The 18,490-nt window shown below is 31.4% G+C and overlaps 1 protein-coding gene across 2 annotated transcripts in view; it reads left to right on the top strand.

The window, feature by feature from the left end:
* Positions 1 to 18,490, top strand: part of LOC113515673 (phosphatidylinositol 4-kinase beta) — a 64,951-nt gene that overhangs the window by 21,721 nt on the left and 24,740 nt on the right. The window contains exons 1-2 of one of the 2 annotated variants that reach the window (XM_026899934.3): positions 8,226 to 8,518; positions 8,645 to 9,539. In XM_026899934.3, coding sequence (XP_026755735.1) covers positions 8,463 to 8,518; positions 8,645 to 9,539 — 951 coding nt within the window. In that variant the 5' untranslated portion in view covers positions 8,226 to 8,462. Of the gene's footprint in view, positions 1 to 8,225; positions 8,519 to 8,644; positions 9,540 to 18,490 lie in introns of those variants that run through there. The other variant, XM_026899933.3, reaches the window with a different exon arrangement.

Genomic DNA, 18,490 nt, shown 5'->3' with positions numbered 1-18,490 from the left:
TTTCTAGATGGCGTATCAAAATAAAACATACATATAACAATAAAACACAGTTATGAAAACCATACTAATTTGGTAGTAGTTTTTGCGTGAAGCTGGAACAAATGCACAGACAGACAGACACAATATTTCTAAAAAATATTGTTTTGACTATTACTGGTCTTATTAAGCCTTATATAATTTTTTCTTATCTCCCATGTCAAGTCATCATTTAGTAACAATTTTATTATATTAGTAAGATTATTTGTTAGTTGGTATATAAACGTTAGTATTTGATTACTAATACTAGTCCTCTGTGCGAGATTCTGCATCAGAGGACTGTCTGACTTGTTCAGGAATATATTTAGAATATAGTTGTCATCGATTGTGGTAAAGGCTAAATGAGACTTACTATTATGCTAAGCTGTATAATGTACGTTCATCTCATCCCTCATATTTCTGAAATCTGATAAAACTGTTGTTTGTAGTTATTTTGTTTAGTATACTTGAACATTTTATCTTCATCTCCCATGGCACGCATTTGAAATAAATATTTGTTTGAGGAAAAGTTATTCTACTCAAACATGCTCTATAAAATTAGACATTGGAATAGTAATGATAAAATGAAATATATTCAACTAAATATGTACAAGTACGCTTATAACAAATTAAATAATAGTTTTATTAAACGTTAAAGTTTCGTTTCTACCATTAGGGTTAGTAAAATTCATAGTTCGCCATGGAACTTTTATGTTAGACTTCTTCTATTAAACTAGTAAAATAAAGACGGAAACTGTGATTCACCACCTATGTCTGTGGTATGAATAACTAATAGAATATTACAAATCTTGAAGGAACTATTAAATATTTCCTCAAGAGATAATAGCATAATACCTTTAGGTATGTAGATAAAATCGTATTAAAGCAGTGTCAAAGAAGCCATAAGCATAATAGAATCAGGGTATGTATTGTACAGTAATAGCTTGACCGTTGAATAACTATTTATTGGATTAGTACGGGCGCCCGCATGTCCTGTTAACTGAATTGTATCTCTATAGGATGACCCGTACAATAAAATTTATTATCTATTATTTTATTATGGTGAACACGTGGTTAGTACCAATTGACACACGTACGTGACCAAATGACATCTGAGCATATCGGGTCATTGGCATTGCCTCGGAATGTCGAGTTTTTACTGTAATATTTGGATTATTTGAATACAAATAATTGTTTCAAATATTGAAATATAGATAAGATAATATGTAATGATATTTTCTGAAGAAGAACCTTCAGAAAACCTTGATGATATATTTTTAAATTACTACAATGTAGTTGAGATAATTTAAGATCCGGTTTCGGAAATAATGACTTAATGAACATAGCCAATATTTTAAATATTGTTTATTAAAAATATGTAATTTTTTTAAAATTATTAACTAATCTTAAAATCATACCTACAAAAGTACAGACTTTTATTTTTTAAAAAATACATAATAGTCAAAACTTGTATTATACACCTTTTGTTATTTAGTAGAATTTCATACACTTCGTTTTATAATATTCAGGGCAATAGAGACGTAATCATATCGGAACTTATTCGATGTTGTTATCTCATGCTGCTTTGCTATCTCCCATCTGCATTTTTATTAGAAGGAATTGTATTTTATATTACATAAGGTAATAAATTGAGTAATAATTATTATACAATAAATTATGACTGACATAGTTTGGTTATGTATTTGGTGGTTTTTAATTTGCTTGTATTTTTTTTATGTTACATTTACACAAAAAAGCGTTGACAGTGATTTTCAAAAAGTTTTTGTAAGACGCTATCTATCCTTTTTTTTTTTTCGAAAGTAGTAGTAGTGATTACGTATACTTAATTTTATTCTTTCTTATTTAGGTTGGTATATTACACTAGGTATTTACTAATTAACATTCAATTTACTAAAGCTAATGAAATCACATTGTTACTTTCAGAAGGTAAGTTGCATAACTACATTTATTACGGTCCTTATGATATTACGTGTGGCCTCTGAGAATACCAACACTGGTTGCTTAACATGCTTTAATTAGCGCTTAGAATCTATGTACATCGAATAGTAAATCTATGTATATATAGTACTTACATAACTTAAAATTCTGTCCACAAAAAATATCGTCGAATTGATATTGCTTAAAAAGGACTCGTTCTAAATTCTTTACTGTCAGATCTACCCACGTATAGCCTATGACTGGAGTTGGAAACATAAATTTTAAGTGACGTTTTACAACATATGTTATTATGTAGAGAGAAATATTATTTAGAGAGAAACACAACTAACACGGCGCCATTAGTTGTCAAACCATTACGAGAAGCTCTAATTGTCATGTCATGTTTTGACTACATTTCTTCGAGAAATATGTCTAATTTCATTGATAGCACTCGTCTTTAAAATTAAATTAAAAGAAATCATAAACTAAAACTGTTTTTCCATCATATTAGTTTTAACATCTATCGAAAAGTTATAATAAAATGATAAACTGCGTGTTATGACGGGACCACTAGGTCAGGATTTAAGTCAAAATAAATATACAAGCAGAATTTTGCTCCGTAAAGAAAAAGTTGAATCGTGCGTGACAAAATTAATATGGGACCAAAACGGAAGCAACAATTTATGTTTCCAATAAGAATTGTCAATATTGATTAAGAATAGGCGAAAATAATTAAAATGTGAATTATTATTTTGTAGATTATTTGTAGATTATTATTTTCTCTCTCATTTAACATACAAAACATCGGACTATTTGCGTTTGTATCTTGACAAACAACCGTGTAATCTTTGATTCGGTCATTGAAGTCTAACGGTATTATTTTTAAAAAGAAATCTTGTGTGTTTTCATGTCTCATAAGCGTGGGATGCCCTGTTAGTATAATACACATTTATCATTAATATATATTTATTAACGTCTTATCAAACGCTTAATATTCCTATAACGATGTGCAAACTCTGAATTAGATTAAGTACTTCTGATAAAGCAAAGTTTCAGTAACTGGTCTTATCAATTGCAATCAAAGTGCAATAGTTAATTATTGCATTTCTGTAAATTTTCGTAACATACATTCTTATTATTACATTAATCGAATCGAGTTTTTGCAACATGTTTTATAACTGTTATCTTTATAAACTACGTCAATTCACTTCGACTTGGATCTTGGAGTCAAGTGTCCCTCTTTCATTTCATCATTCATATCATCTCTATTTTATTTTTTTAATATCATGATTGTCTTGCCTTTGTTCCATTATTTTGGGTCGGCGCAATATGTTATCCAATTTGATGTCTTTTGTCGTCCCTTCACATACATTCACATTCATCGTTTTAAAATGTGACTTTCATTTTTTTTACATCACCCACCTAGTTTTTTTTAGTAGTGGGTACATTATTTTAGTATTTTATTTTTAATAAATTGTTATTAATTATTGGAAATGAGAAACCATGGCAATATTATTTACTAGCTACTATACTAACTTAAAAAAAAAAAAACAATAAGTATGCTTTGACCGAAGTTAAAGATGATACTTTTATTTGATTTTACAGAACATTCCCCTTACTTACATCCGGTTGACAATTGCAGTTGTTTATTAGCCCTGTTGTATGGATGAGATTAAGTATTAAAAACAGATATATATATATATATATATATATATATATATATATATATATATATATATATATATATATATATATATATATATATATATATATATATATATATATAATAGTATATCTTTCTCTTAAATAAAATTTAATTAAATATGATGGTGTTATTTCTAATATGTAACTGTTAAGCGAAGGATAGATATTTGTGGAAATCTCTTTTAAGAAAAGTATATTTTCTTTTATATTAGTTCGAACGCGTTATAGACTACTCGTACAGACAGACGAAAAACGCACGCCAGGTGTTTCTTTGTATACTAATTAAACATTAGTTACATAATATCGTTCATGTTAAATGCCACCAGTCATGGTAAGCGTATCACATTCGTCATTGCCATTTTCAAGAGAATTTTAAAAGGAGGAAGTTATCAATTCGTTTGTTTTTTTTTTTTGTGGCAATATTACGCGATTATGTTACTAATAAGTTACCAATTAATTCGATAACTTTTTTTGTATTCGATAGTGTTCACTGCCGTGAATAGCTAAATCTACTCATAAACAACACAACTCCATGTTCTTAATTTTAAAAATTGAAATTTAATGTAGGTTTCTGTGGAATTTATTGTCATTCATTGATTTGTTTTGTTATGAAGTTGCTGTTTTTAGGGATCCGTATCTCAAAAGGAAAAACGAAACTCTTATAGCATTACTTTGTTGACCGTCAGTCTATCAAGATCCATTTTCTGAGGAACGTGTGAGGAAGGTATCAAGTTGATTAATATCAAATATTCAAGTCGGCCGTATATTTGGATTCAAGTCCAAAGAATCCAAATATACGGCCGTTAATAGCGCATATTTTGACATTTGCAAGGGAATTAAAACCTATAGCATACTTCCCATTATCTTACAATCATGAAATTTGGCAACAAGCAATGTCGTACAGCACAATTAAAGAGAAAAATCTGAAGACCGTAAATTTGCAGCGAGATCAATTCCTTTTTCCAATTATAATTTATACGGAATTCTCGGTGTGCTAGTCTGTTTTTTTCGGGACAAAATGCCCTTTTTTTTAACAACGGTCCACTGAATTAATATATTTTGTCGAGTCGTGGAATTTGAATAGTAATGACAAATATGACTATTAAAAAGTAAGAGAAATGACGAGAATTCTAACTATCCATAGTAAATCCGCGTTTTATGCCATACTTTCGTTGGGAAATGTGGTCAATAAAGTTTAAATAAATAAATATTTATAATTTAGAAATTCTAATGGAATTGTTTTTGTATTTCGTGTGAAGATGTCCGAGTAGGAAAGTGTGCGAACTCATTAGACGACAAGGTCACTAGAGGCGTTCACTTTCGCTGCTACGATGTGGTAGATAGGCTTACTTTATGTACGTTGTGTTCACTCACAATTCAGAGAATGTATGAAGGTCTCCATGGTCGCTAACCATAACATAGTTAAATATAAAGTACAAATAATCTGTGCCCAATTTGTCGGTTACATTTGCCGAGTAAGGATGACAGATGGGGGCGAAAACTTTAATAGTGAATATCTTCTATAGAAATCGTGTCATAGGTTGATCTCCCTTCAGATGAACTGAGTTTCTTCGAAAATAGTGCCAAGTAGGATACAGAAAACACGACCGCATTACTCAGAAGCTATTGATGAGAGTCTATAATATATATAATCCAATAGTTATCGGAATAGGCTTATGATGATTACGATAATGAACTTGTGCTAAATAACAAACTATAGTTGAAAATCTCGTTCTACAAAATAATCTTGACAGAATAGGTATAGTATAATAAAAAAATAATTATCGAAATAGATTTAGAATCGGCTATTCACACAAAAAATGCAATCGAATTGAGAATAACTTCTTTTTGAGATCAATTGAAATTTATGAACTCTAATAATCATTTGTGCAGCGAAAGACTACATAAATGTGTGATGAAAGATGTAAAATGTAGAGGAAATGTTTTTAAAATAAACAGTATAGACTAGTTGTATACACAGTATTACAGGGATTTGTAATTTACTGAAATATAAGAGAGGTTATGCTCAACTCGTTGATAGATGCACTTTGAAATCGACAGAAAATGTTCATTGCTTTCACCGATGTCCATCGCAACAATACAATGCCAGTATGGTGCCAACGCGAATCAATTCATCATTGTTTGGCTGCTGACGTCAATTTATGTCGTGAAATGTATCCAGAGGCCTTCACCATTACTTCTCTCAAGTTGAGTAGCAATCACCTGTTGCTTTGCGTACTGGTACACAAATATAATCTTCATGTTTTTATCTACGAATCTTACTTTCTTTTGATTATTATTTATCGGTGTCGGTTCCCTCGGCTCATTCTCATTATTGACTCCACCAATGCTGTCTATTTGTTTACAACCACAAATAATTTTTTATATCAGTCTTAAACTTTTCTGTCTAAATTGTGAACTGAATTTTTGTTTGTAAGAATTATGACTTTACGCTGTATTTGCTCTTTTATTTTAATGAATTTAGTATTATGGTAAACACTAATAATGTAATGGTAATATGGTAATGCTTGTTTAATATTATATATTTACTTGGTTCTATATTTGCAACAAGAAATAGCACATACATATAGCTAAAACTGAGAGATTCTAATTGAAATCAATATGGCGCCAATTGCGGTTAAGTGGTATGACCATTGTTTTATTTTCTATTGCCTGTGTTCATTCACATTGTTAATTAACTTGTTTTTGCGTCTCAGATATTTCTATTGTAGAATATCGGAGACCAGATCTTAAAAAACAACAATTTTTCAATAATTGAATTGATATTATGCAACGAGTCAATATTAGAACCGCGGTGTGTTAAGTGTTTCTTACCTTTACAGCACGCGAGGTCGCTCTATAGGTGTTTATTTAGCTTTAGCTCATCGATTATGATCGTTTGACCTATATTTTTTTTGCTGACGTGAATGCGGTCATCTTTATAACTAAATCAACCTTCACGTATAACTATCCATTTGTTTCTAAACAAAACTGCGTAACGCAATGAAAGCTCGCTTCACTTTGATACGCAGTTTGTTATTATAGACTACGTTTCCTGTCTGGCTCGAAGTGTAAAATTGTAAATAATGGGTACGAAAAAACGAGTTATAAAACGCAATGTTGTGATGAAACTAAACATTCTTTTAGCTTTATTCCATAAATTTATTAATGCACAATACGTTGGTATGTTTAGCTACTGGCGATTACAAAGCATGATTTATATTAATTTAGTTGATCCTCAGGGATTTTGTTTATTTTTCTTCTGTTTACTTTTTGAGATTTGAATAATAGAGAATATTAATAAAAAATGCGTGAATAGTGGTTACTTACACTTAATAAGAAATTGTATAGAAATTCTTTTCAAAAATTTCTCGAGTTTAAGAATACGCTTTGAGTATACATAAATTATTTGATTGTCATAGTTTTTATGATATAAATGTATAATACACTCTTTTTTATGTGTCACTTGGTGTCAAATACTTACATAATTATGTTATTACTTGAAGGACGTGATATAACAGATAAGCGTCATTCTAATTATGCAACCTATGACTATTTGTACTCCTTTCTTATCGACCGTATTCTTAAATATACACTTCTCAAACCCTGTTTTAAATGTAAATACTATTTAAAGCAGAATCCAATGAACGTGTTCTCTCTTTCGATGCTTTTAATACTGTTAGCTCATCATCGACACATCTGTTCAGTAGGACGCAACATATGCACCATTCCCGATAACGTTCCGAAAATAAACAATGTTAATTCGTTCGCCACTCACGACGTGTATGGAATGTTCACTCTCAGTGCCCACTCCACACATCAACTTCCTATACTTTCTTGGTTGAATGAATAGACGACCGTGTTAGGTGCGCGTCTGGCACTTAACTTTGGTGTTGTGTTGGATGGATCTTTGTAATTGATAGTTAAAGTGGTGATAAAACTATTTGGGGTCGTCGGCCGCTTTCTCCAAGATGTTGGTATGCGTAAATGTTATGTCATGGTACCTGCTCTCTGTCCGCCGTAAACGTGCTACAAATACGAGGAGATTAATAAACATGACCGCGACTGTGTTAGTGCTTAGTGCTTTAGAGTTATACGTATGTTTACAGGTATAACTGTAACTATTCACATTGTTATTCTTAGCCGCAATACCTAATACGTGGTGCACTCCTATAAGGAACTGCTTTAGGAATCATCTATTGAATATAAAGCGGTTATGGCTTATAGACGTTATTCGCATATTACGATATGAAATAAACATTTGCCATAGTAATACATAAAATGTTAAAAATTTTACCTTTACATTTAATTATGACGCTCATCGAAATTACGTCTGTTAGTTCAAGTGGCTTCAAAAACATGCAAATAAAAATAATATGAGGTTCCACATTCTCAATACAAATTAATACGTGTGTACTTGGCGCTGTCAATTCGTTTGGCGTCAACTCGGTTGGGTAAATCTTTGGCCCACTAAGATCATTGTTTACTACTGTTTCGTAGTTGAGTTTTGGCTGCGTAATCGAGGTGATCCTTATTCGAATGGTATGCGAAGCGGCGTGCCTACACGGTTGCGTAAAGCAGTCTGCTGTACAACAGCCGCGAGGTTAGACGTGTGCGTACTAACACCACGTCCGGTGCTTTAATTGCTCGTAATGATATGTTGCGTGGCTGTTCGCATTGTTCTAAGTTCTGACACCGTGTGGTGCTCAAGCGTAACCATCATGTTTCAGTGAGCGAATAATTAAATAACGTGTTCTGTGCCAAACCAGTGATTGAGTTTCGGAGTTATTGTTTTAATTGACCAAATGGTCAGGAAAATCATTGTTGTCGGTATACAACATTATGAAGATCCTTTTTATAAGTACGTAATCTTAGAAATAACTATTCCATTATACATTTATACAAAGCAATTCACATTATTACACTTCGAGGATGAGATACATAGATTTTTATAAGATTTATAAATGGCATTTTCTTTTGTCCATAGACATGTGACGGGCGCGAGCGCGCCGCCAGCGGGATGCGGCCATCAAAGGAACAGGTCCTTGGACTCTGTTCTGCAAAGGATACCGGAGGACATGACACCGACGTCGCCGGAAGGCGCACCGCTTCGAATTCCAATCGAAGCTCCTGCACCCAGGTTGGCTTTACCACCTGAAGTTCCAGCTGGTTCAGATGATTCAGGAATTCACACCCCACCTGATGGTACTGATGAGGAGCGACCACAACCACCGGCCGCCGCACGATCCAGGGAGAGTCTTGATTCAGGGAATCCAGAAGACACAGAGAAACCGCCAGATCCACCTGATACAATTGTCGATCCTCCTGCCAAATCGGAAGTTTCTGCCGCGGACACGTCGAAAAACAAAGACTTTCTATTAAGACTATTCGAAAGTAAACTCTTCGACATGAGTATGGCCATCTCATATCTGTTTAACTCAAAAGAGCCCGGCGTCCAAACATATTTGGCTAACAAATTATTTTCATTCCCTCACGAAGACGTCGACTTCTATCTGCCCCAATTGGCGACGATGTACATAGAAATGGGCGATGTAGCGGACGTGCTTCGACCTTATTTGGTGTACAGGTGTAAACAAAGTGCTGAGTTTTCGCTACGACTAGCGTGGTTACTGACTGCGTTCGGTGGTGATGCTAAACGGTCCAAAGCTACGAAATTGAGAGACTCCATATTGGCTGAGGAGATTAGGCCTGCGGCAAGGAGAGGGCATCACAGATCACAGTCTGACGCATCCGCGTTGAGGCTAGCAACGCCTACAGCTCGGCATTTAGGCGATTTAGCTTCTGGACGTGCTTTTGACAATGGATGCCTTTGTGGTGAACAGTGTTCGTGCGGTGCACCAAGATTGGCCCCGCAAACACAAGTAAGTCTTATTTCTTTATTTCCTTTATCTATTTTTATTGCAGTAAAATTATCTGATTATAAATTAGATGTAGCGTTCATAAAGTAATGATAACAAAATATGTAAATAATGAAACAGTATCAATCATAACTGCTTTCATATGTACAATCATAAGTACTGTACAAATGGTAATGAAGATATAGCTAAGCATTCATTTTTATAACTATGACGTACTTTTACTGATTTATAATGTCTGTCTATATAAATCATACTAATGTTTATTGAAAGAATATTGTTTTAATATTATAGCTTGACAGCATTTAGCATATGGTTTATACGTCCGTTATACGTACGTTAATTGGGATAAAGGTAGGAAGCTGATGACGGTTTATACAACAATAGAACTTAGAGGTGTCGATATTTAGGATTTTGATTTTACTTGTTTTTACTAAAGATCTCAACCCATATTTATTTCATTAATTTTCCTAGACAATTTTTTTTTTAAATTTGAGGTATACAAATATTAAGATAAAATCTAAACACGCACAACCGATGTGTATTGAAATGTATATTAAGTATACTTACAAACAATCAATTTCAGCTTCCATTGATTTGAGTTGGTAAATATTGATTAAATTTCAGTTAATATAAATAAATCAACTGAAATCGAATTCCAAATAAGTTAGCTATATTATGGACTAGCGGCCTGTCCCGGCGTCGCACGGGTAGACATTTTTAACATTTCCCTTCACTGCTCTGCTCCTATTGATCGTAGCGTGATGAAAAGTATACTTTAACCTGCCCAGGAGTATGAAGAATAATTGTACCAAGTTTCGTTAAAATCCGTCGAGTAGTTTACAGACAGACAAAAATTTTACTGATTGCATTTTTGACATCAGTATCGATCACAAATCACCCCCTGATAGTTATTTTGGAAATATATTTCATGTACAGAATTGACCTCTACAGATTTATTATAAGTATAGATTTTTACAACTCACATTTACAATATTTGTGTATAGACTTTGTGATTTAAAAATTAGATCTTATAGTGGAAACGTTTCTGTTTTTTTCCTGCATAATATTCACATATCATGAAGTTTCTAATGTGCTTACAATTTTATATATTTTAATGCAATAGTTTATTTTTAGTTATATACGCCTAAATTACTCATAATTTTCGTTGGATTCTATTTCTTTGCTGCATTATCTACGTTGAAATGCTTGGTAAATTACATATTATGTATTTAGGTTCACATTTCGTAATCGAATAACTACATATATTATCAGATTTCTACTTTGGGCCCGCATATTTTAATAGTTATACTATGATATATTTGGAAAGTTTTCTAGTAATTAATTAATAATAATGGCAAGGTTTTAATTTATTTTTGATAAAACATCTACTACACTACTAAGTTTCCATAATAATTCGGTGTAATACTATTTTGTCGAGACAATTTTTGTATTTTTTTTTGTTTGTTATGCGATTACAATGCGAGTTCCGAACACATTATGATTTTTTTTTCATTCCTTAGACTTTCTTTTCGTTATGTTCCCTTGTTAATTGTATGATGATTGAATCTGTCGTTTTTTCTTTATCGAGATAACAACTTCTGTTTGTGAAGTTATATCTATTTGTAATAGACGATAGTATTCTAAATTCAAATATTCAATGTAATGTATGTTCGAAACGTCGTTCAGTTGTTTTATACCTTTTAAAATAAGATTTACAGCTAAGTGCATCAAATTTATAATAATTTTGACAGTTAACGGTTATACTAACTGGTTAAATTACCAGTTAGTATAAGCGACTAACTTGTCTATTTTTATATGCATGATCGAAAAGTTAAAGTATTTACTGATGAAATACAATTTTACTACGGTTACACTGACAATAAATCAGAAAAAAATACTTAAAATTTGTGTATCCGCGGTATTTTAAATGCCATGGTATCATATCAAAATGTTATTGAAATGGATGAAGTAACTCGTTTTCATGCTAAGTTACTGCGGCCTTACTAAAATTTTTTCAAATTTCATAAATGGTCACGAAGTATATTTACAATTTTCTTTTTATGTTACAGATTTCAAGTAATTTTAAAGGAAGAAAACTTGTTAAAAAAATAACGTAATATTTGATTATTAATAAAATAATAAAAAATCGAAACAGAATAGAAATTGTAACTCATAATAAAAATTTCAGGTAATATGTATTTTTTTTGTCTCTGGTAAATACTATAAGAATTCGTAAATAATACTCGTGGATTTATATTTGATGTTAATTTAATAGATAATGAGACTAGCCAAAAATTATAGTTGTCTGTTAAATTAAATATCAACTGTAATATAGTTGACACGTCAAAATTTTGATCTTAACCACTAATTTAACCATTGACAGCTGATGTTATAGTTCATAAATTTAGATGCAGTATAATTAATTTCTGTTAGTATAATTAATCAATATTAATTTTGTCGCTATTAAAGTCGTCTTTTTTACGAAGCATAATTTCTAGTTTTAGAACTTTTATGATACGATTGTCTCTGTCGAGCACATTACGGGTCGGTCCTTGACTTTTACTTCTGCCGAAAAAATGCTCTTTTAATATTCTATTTTCCGCATAGTGACAAAGCCTATCGTCCCACCATCGTCTGGGGTGCGGCGTCAATGTGTCTGCGGGCAATTGCTACAGTGCTTTGGGCACAAAATTAGGGCATGACTAAACAGGGCACGCACCCTCTAGCTTATTATATCTACAATCGCGTATAAAAGGTCCAACAGCCGTGACCTCTTTAGTCATTATTAAAGCTAAGTTGTTGTTTTTATGCGACTTCTACAAGTTCTCAGTTTGTATTTTGTATGTAAGCCAATCTCGCAACGTAATCCGTTCTGTACCTTTTTCGATAAGTCCTTTTTACAATAGATGCCACTCTCGTGTTGGTCTGATATTAATTGGTTGAAAAAGCCTTATGGTGGTACGTCCGACATATGTACAAAAACGTGTGCATGAAGTAAAATAAGATTCTCTTCCATAAAGGAAAAAACCGAATTCAATTGTTAAAAAACCAGTTATTTTGATTTAAAAACTAAACTATTAATTCGATTTTTATTACATTATATTATTGATAGGACTAATTTGTGAGTAAGATGCACTTGCAGATTAATCTGTTCAGATAAAATATTTTCTATTTAACATGTCTACGAAATATCTTGATATTTATTAGTATGTTTTGTCTCGATTAAAATAGCTTTTTTGGGGCAAAAATACCTGCATATTAGATGAGCAAATAAAATTATTAGTTAATAATCACACCTCCCCTTGGGGCTTACAAAAAATATCTATGTAGATTATTTGCATATTATCATATCAATGATCGGACTACTATAAATGTTGTAATACAGTAAATAGTTTGACACAACAAAAATATTCGTAATTCGATATAATATTGTATATTGTTGTATTACTTTGATTGTGTTAGATAATTAATGGAAATTTCTTAGAATTATCTATTGCTTCATGATTGTGTACATAGATTGTACGTAATTTGTTATTATACTATAGTTATATTGTTGTATGTATTGTTATGCTCTTTGAAAAAATTGGATGTTTTTTATCTTTTCATCAAAAGGTCGGTCGGTTTGATTGCTTTTAATCAATATCAGGGCTACCTGCTTGACTTTTATTCTTAGTACTTGGTACAGAAAAAAGAAAGTGTTTTTATTTTAGTAACAAAATATACATTCACGAATTCGTCCTTGAACAGCGTAGAGGCATCAAAATGAAGTATAGCTATAGTTTGGAAACTAACGATATTAAAACTTTAACAGAAATAGTATTTTTTTAAAACGTGAAATCAAGTTATTAGATATGAAAAATTAACATAGTCCAATAAAATAAAATATTATAATTCGTGACTGATACAATATGTATTCGTATTTATAATGCCATACACAATAGAGATATAAATAATGACGAAATAACATAATAGATAATATAAAGTCCTTGATCGGATTCGGTGCTGAAATTAGTGGAGTTCAACCACTGTATTAATTAATTAAGATAATATAACAGATTATAACAAACATATGATTGATCTATAAAAATAATAATAGATTATGTCACATTATAAATTTAATAGATTTTTATTGATTTCAGAATAATATTTTCAATCCGAATTTGTTTTTTGTGGTGTACATTGTAACCTTCCTTACTAGCTTAGGGATTATAATGGGAGTAAAGAGACTCAAGGGATATGGGATCGTTGTGTCTAGTTGTAACGGTGTCACCTTTCTGTTACATTTACCTGAACACTGACAGGTGTGCGTAATATTTAATCTATAAAAGAACGATAGAATAATACGCATATCCTCATAATGCTAAAGATAAGAGAGAAAGGATTGTTAGTAATGGAGACTATATAGGTCTATGGGTCTGCCCATTGCTTGGAATATACTATGTCAGGTCGATCTGTTCGCGATGTTCTCTCTTTAAACCATCGTGTTTTTTTTAATGGGTGAAGATGGAACGGTAACCCCGCCTACGCTATCAGTATACGCTGGCAGGGCACCAGTGAAAGGATGGTTAATTCCATGCGAATCATTACGATGGCCTAATTGACTTGTCTTTTTATTTTCTCCTGTCGCCGTTTACTGGTATTCCGCCATGGTATACCGTTAGCGCGAGCGGGTGTACCATTCCATTATAATCTATTGAAAAAAAAAAAACCTAAAATTACTTGCCAAAATATTAAATAAAATTAATAGTAAAAAAAGGAAGGGGAACTACGTGCTAACAATGGGGCAGTTACACCCCATTACTAATAATCCCTTTCCTCCATTATTCCCGTGTTAGGCCTAAACTAATTTTGTCTAGATTAGTTTTTTTTTTTTTTGTGTTACGTTGTCTTAAATTTTTAATAATTACATTACTAGGAATGGTTACTACATCAGTACCGCTAACATGCGTTACAAACTTTTTTAATTTTTGTTTACTAACATATTCATGTTAGTTTTTGGAGAAACATCTTAGTGATAAAATATTTAATTTTATAGCAGAAAATAATTAAGACGTTGTTTTTTTTTTACGCGGCAAAACGATCATTTATCAGCGGCTTTAATAGTTTTAATTTAATGTTATGACTAGGTATCTTATTAATTACTTTAATTTTACTTCACAGTAAAACCAATAGGAATCAGTTAGGTACATAGTAAAAACGATTACAATAATTAAAACTAACTGCTAAATTTATTCAACTGAACTTATTCTATTTATTTAATATTGTTTAATAACTATTAAAAAAACACCCATGAACAAGATGTTCCATAGATACTTTTATAAAATAAAACTGTTAGAACGCCAAATAGTTAAGTAGAAGGATTTTTGTATAAGGAAATTTGTATACCTCGATAGAGGGGGTTGATCATAGAGGACTTATATTGTTTTACCACCTATTGTTACCTATGTATCACAAAAAAAACCTAAACCTAAAGTTTACGCCGAGTATTGTGTTTTATTGGATGTAAAAGCCTGGATGGATTGGATGGTACAATATTAAATTTTATTAACGGACTAATCCGTCACTTGCGCACGTATGCCTTGTAATGTCTTATGTTTAAATGGATACATCTTAAATTTAAGAAATAGATCCAAACTAATGTTTCAATTTCATAATATTATATTTCGCATTTATTTTTAAATTTGAATGAGTTATTATTGTACCTATTGAAAGGTTTAAGAGAGATGAGGCAGACAATAGGCAATTTTGTTCACGGACTAAAATGTCCCTAACCTGTACAGGCCATTAATGTCTCTCTAAACGCTAACTTAAGAATAGTAGAAGATAATAAATTCTGATTTCATACTTTTACGCAATTCTTTATAAATTCCTACGTGTTTTTATTGCGTTTAAAAGTTTAGAATACAAGCGTATGGGTAAGTGTTGCAATAAAAAATATTTTTTTTATTAAAATGGCACGTTCTCAGATTTTTTAAAATTAAATACAAAAAAAAAAAACGAATATCAGATATTTTGTCCAATATTTAATATTAATTAAAACAGATTTTTAAGCTATTTCCAAAAGTAAGATGTTTTTGACTCCTTGGTATTTCTCAATCTGTGTTGTGTATATTTTATATGACTACGTTGTCAATTTTAAAACGTATTTGATTTTTTGCAATGAAATCAAAATAAATAATACACCGGTTTTTAAACTAGATCTTCAGGAAAGCAGAAATGAATACCGCATTCGATTTGGTGGAATAGTTGCGTGATGCTTGAATTGTAAATTGTATGTTTACAAACATATAAACAAATTTTATAAAAACCATTTCATCAATCAATAATTTCTCTCGTTTATAGATATCGTCTGGTTATAATTACCGTCTGGTTATAATTACCTGTAAATAAACATAGGCTGGTAAGCTCACTATAACCACTTTCCATCAGGTGGGCTGTTAGCTTGTTTGTCATTCTATTGTTCTGTATCCAGAATAAATGTTTTTTTTACTGGATTTTTCATATTTAAAATCCTTAGTCATTTTATCTCGTGAGAAGTTCATTAAATGTTTGTATGTATTTGTACGTACTAGCTGTATATATGTGTTATTGAATATGTATATATTTATTATATTGTAGATAGTTGAATTTAATAATCTTATCGTGATATAGTTGTTAATGTACGGTGAATACTATGAAATTGTGAAGTACATATTAGATATAAACAAATTAAGTTAACGTGAAAAGAGACTTGGTTAAGTGTATGACTAAATTAGTGTCATAGCAATAATATAATGATAACGTATACTCTGTGCGTTATATAAAGCTGCGAGTGGCAGTGAAAAATGTCATCTTGTCACCCGCAGCTGAAAAACTATATTAGATTTACCAGGGGGAGACTATAAAGGTCATGCATGGATGTCTCTCTTCTACCCATCTTTCTGCTATTAAGCAGCTGTGCTTACATGGTCGCGTTTCGGTTTAAAGGGTGCGTTTGGCGATATGACAGTGAAATCACAGGGTAAAAGGCAAGGGTGACATGGAGTACAATGGTTATTGCAGTGTAATCTGCGGTCTCCGTGGCATTTTTAATGTTAAGGCCACGATTTTCACTTCCCATCAATATAATAGCAATCAGCTTGTTTGCTATTATATGTGTCATAAAATATATATATTAAAATGATTATATACTGATACTTTCACAGAATCAAATGGATTTGATTTAATATTTTTATTTTTTGGTTTTCAACATGTCACCCATATCATATTATAATGCACGGAGTATAGTGTGTTAGTAATTCTTTCACGTCAAATTAAGCAACGAACTGACGTGACTTTTATTAACTACTTCTTCAAATTTAAAAAGAAAGAGGCATAAATTGTATTTTTATGTTTACTGTTTTATCTATTTTTCTTTTTGCAATCAATAGAGTTTATTATTAATCTACACGAAATATTTATTTATGACTTTTGATACCATGTGTTAACTGTGCTGAAACCCTTTCAATTATGTAAAAGCAATTATAAACAAATCTCTCTTGCGGCCTACCATCATATACATATGTGTAAATACTTGATCTCAGATGGAAGGAAAATTTATGCGATATCGACAGCTCCCAAGAAATTGATCTGCCATTTCACTAGTTCTATTTAGTAGTGTCGAATGTCGCAACACGTGTGTTCGATTCGAGTTCTTAATAAGTAGACGTACAACAATGTATGGAAATGTTATGGAATTCAGGATATTACAAAATGCAACCTATAAATATGTATTTCAAGCCCGTCATTACATGGCGACGAAGATTTTTAATACACTGTTACCTTTTATATTCCTGTGAGTTATACTCGTAGTTTATGGGTACTCATAATTTAAGATTTTAATGCTTATGATTCTATTTTTTGATAGCCGATCGTATTAGTAGGTGTTTGTTGACAATGTGGTGAACGTACCAATCGACAGCCCCACATTCGCCGAACATATTTAAATCCAACATAAAGAGGGGTGAGCTTACCGCTGTCTCTTGAATTAATTTGGTTTATTAATAGTTTTTTTCGTCACTGGAGAATATGACGAAAATTTTAATTGACACGTATTTTTTAGTGTTTGTAATGTTTTTTTCCCTAGGGAAAATACCATTTCTTTAAATGTTGGGAACTAATTACACCTGGTTAACGGATAATCTTAAGTTTTTCTGATTTCATTTGTGTTACGAATATTATAATTTTATGTTGAACGACATAGGGTCAGTTAAACTAATGCAATATTTATATAATGGTAAGTATACATTATTAAGATCTAATTTTGTATCAGTCATATTCTAATTCATACATAACCCTTGAGTTACGATAATTTTCTTAAAAAAAACCTGACCAAATTTGTATGGGATCAAAATACGAGTAGGTTCACAATTGGCAAAGATATCGCGTTATAATAGGTAGACAAGCGGAAAGCTCGCGTTAAAACTATAAATAATTGCAGGATAATTTAGCTACAAATTACTGTTCTGCATACCAAGAACTAAATGAGGCATACCATAATCGATAAATGAGTCATGAAATCTATTTTTCTCTTGGTGTTCCTTTTGCCAAGGTATCAGAAATCTTAAAAAATATATATGAATAAAATGAATGAAAGAAAAGTCGGTTTATAGGATCAAAAATGTCAATGAAATAACAGAGTATGGAGGCAGAAAACTTAGTCTTCAGGCCTTCAAGTAACACAAGAGACGTCTCATGAGCGTTACAATATATTCTTTGATGGTGATTCTGTGTGTTGTTGTTTAGGTTACTAATTTTCACCAGTTTTGCTGTTAGTTTATTTGTTATTCCAATTAATTTAAAAAGTAACATTGGTCTAATTTTATTAATTCAAACAAAAATCGATGTCAATTTTTTTTAATCCAGTCGATTTAATAATTTCTCTTTTTTAATGAACGGTAACGCTGGCGGGTCACCAGTGAGGAATGATAGATGGG

The sequence above is a fragment of the Galleria mellonella genome, unplaced genomic scaffold (genome assembly GCF_026898425.1).
Source record: "Galleria mellonella isolate WM207_F2 unplaced genomic scaffold, CSIRO_AGI_GalMel_v1 utg1260, whole genome shotgun sequence".
In the NCBI taxonomy this organism is placed as follows: domain Eukaryota; kingdom Metazoa; phylum Arthropoda; class Insecta; order Lepidoptera; family Pyralidae; genus Galleria; species Galleria mellonella.
Note: the sequence above shows the minus strand (reverse complement) of the source record. Positions and strands in the feature narration are given on the sequence as shown.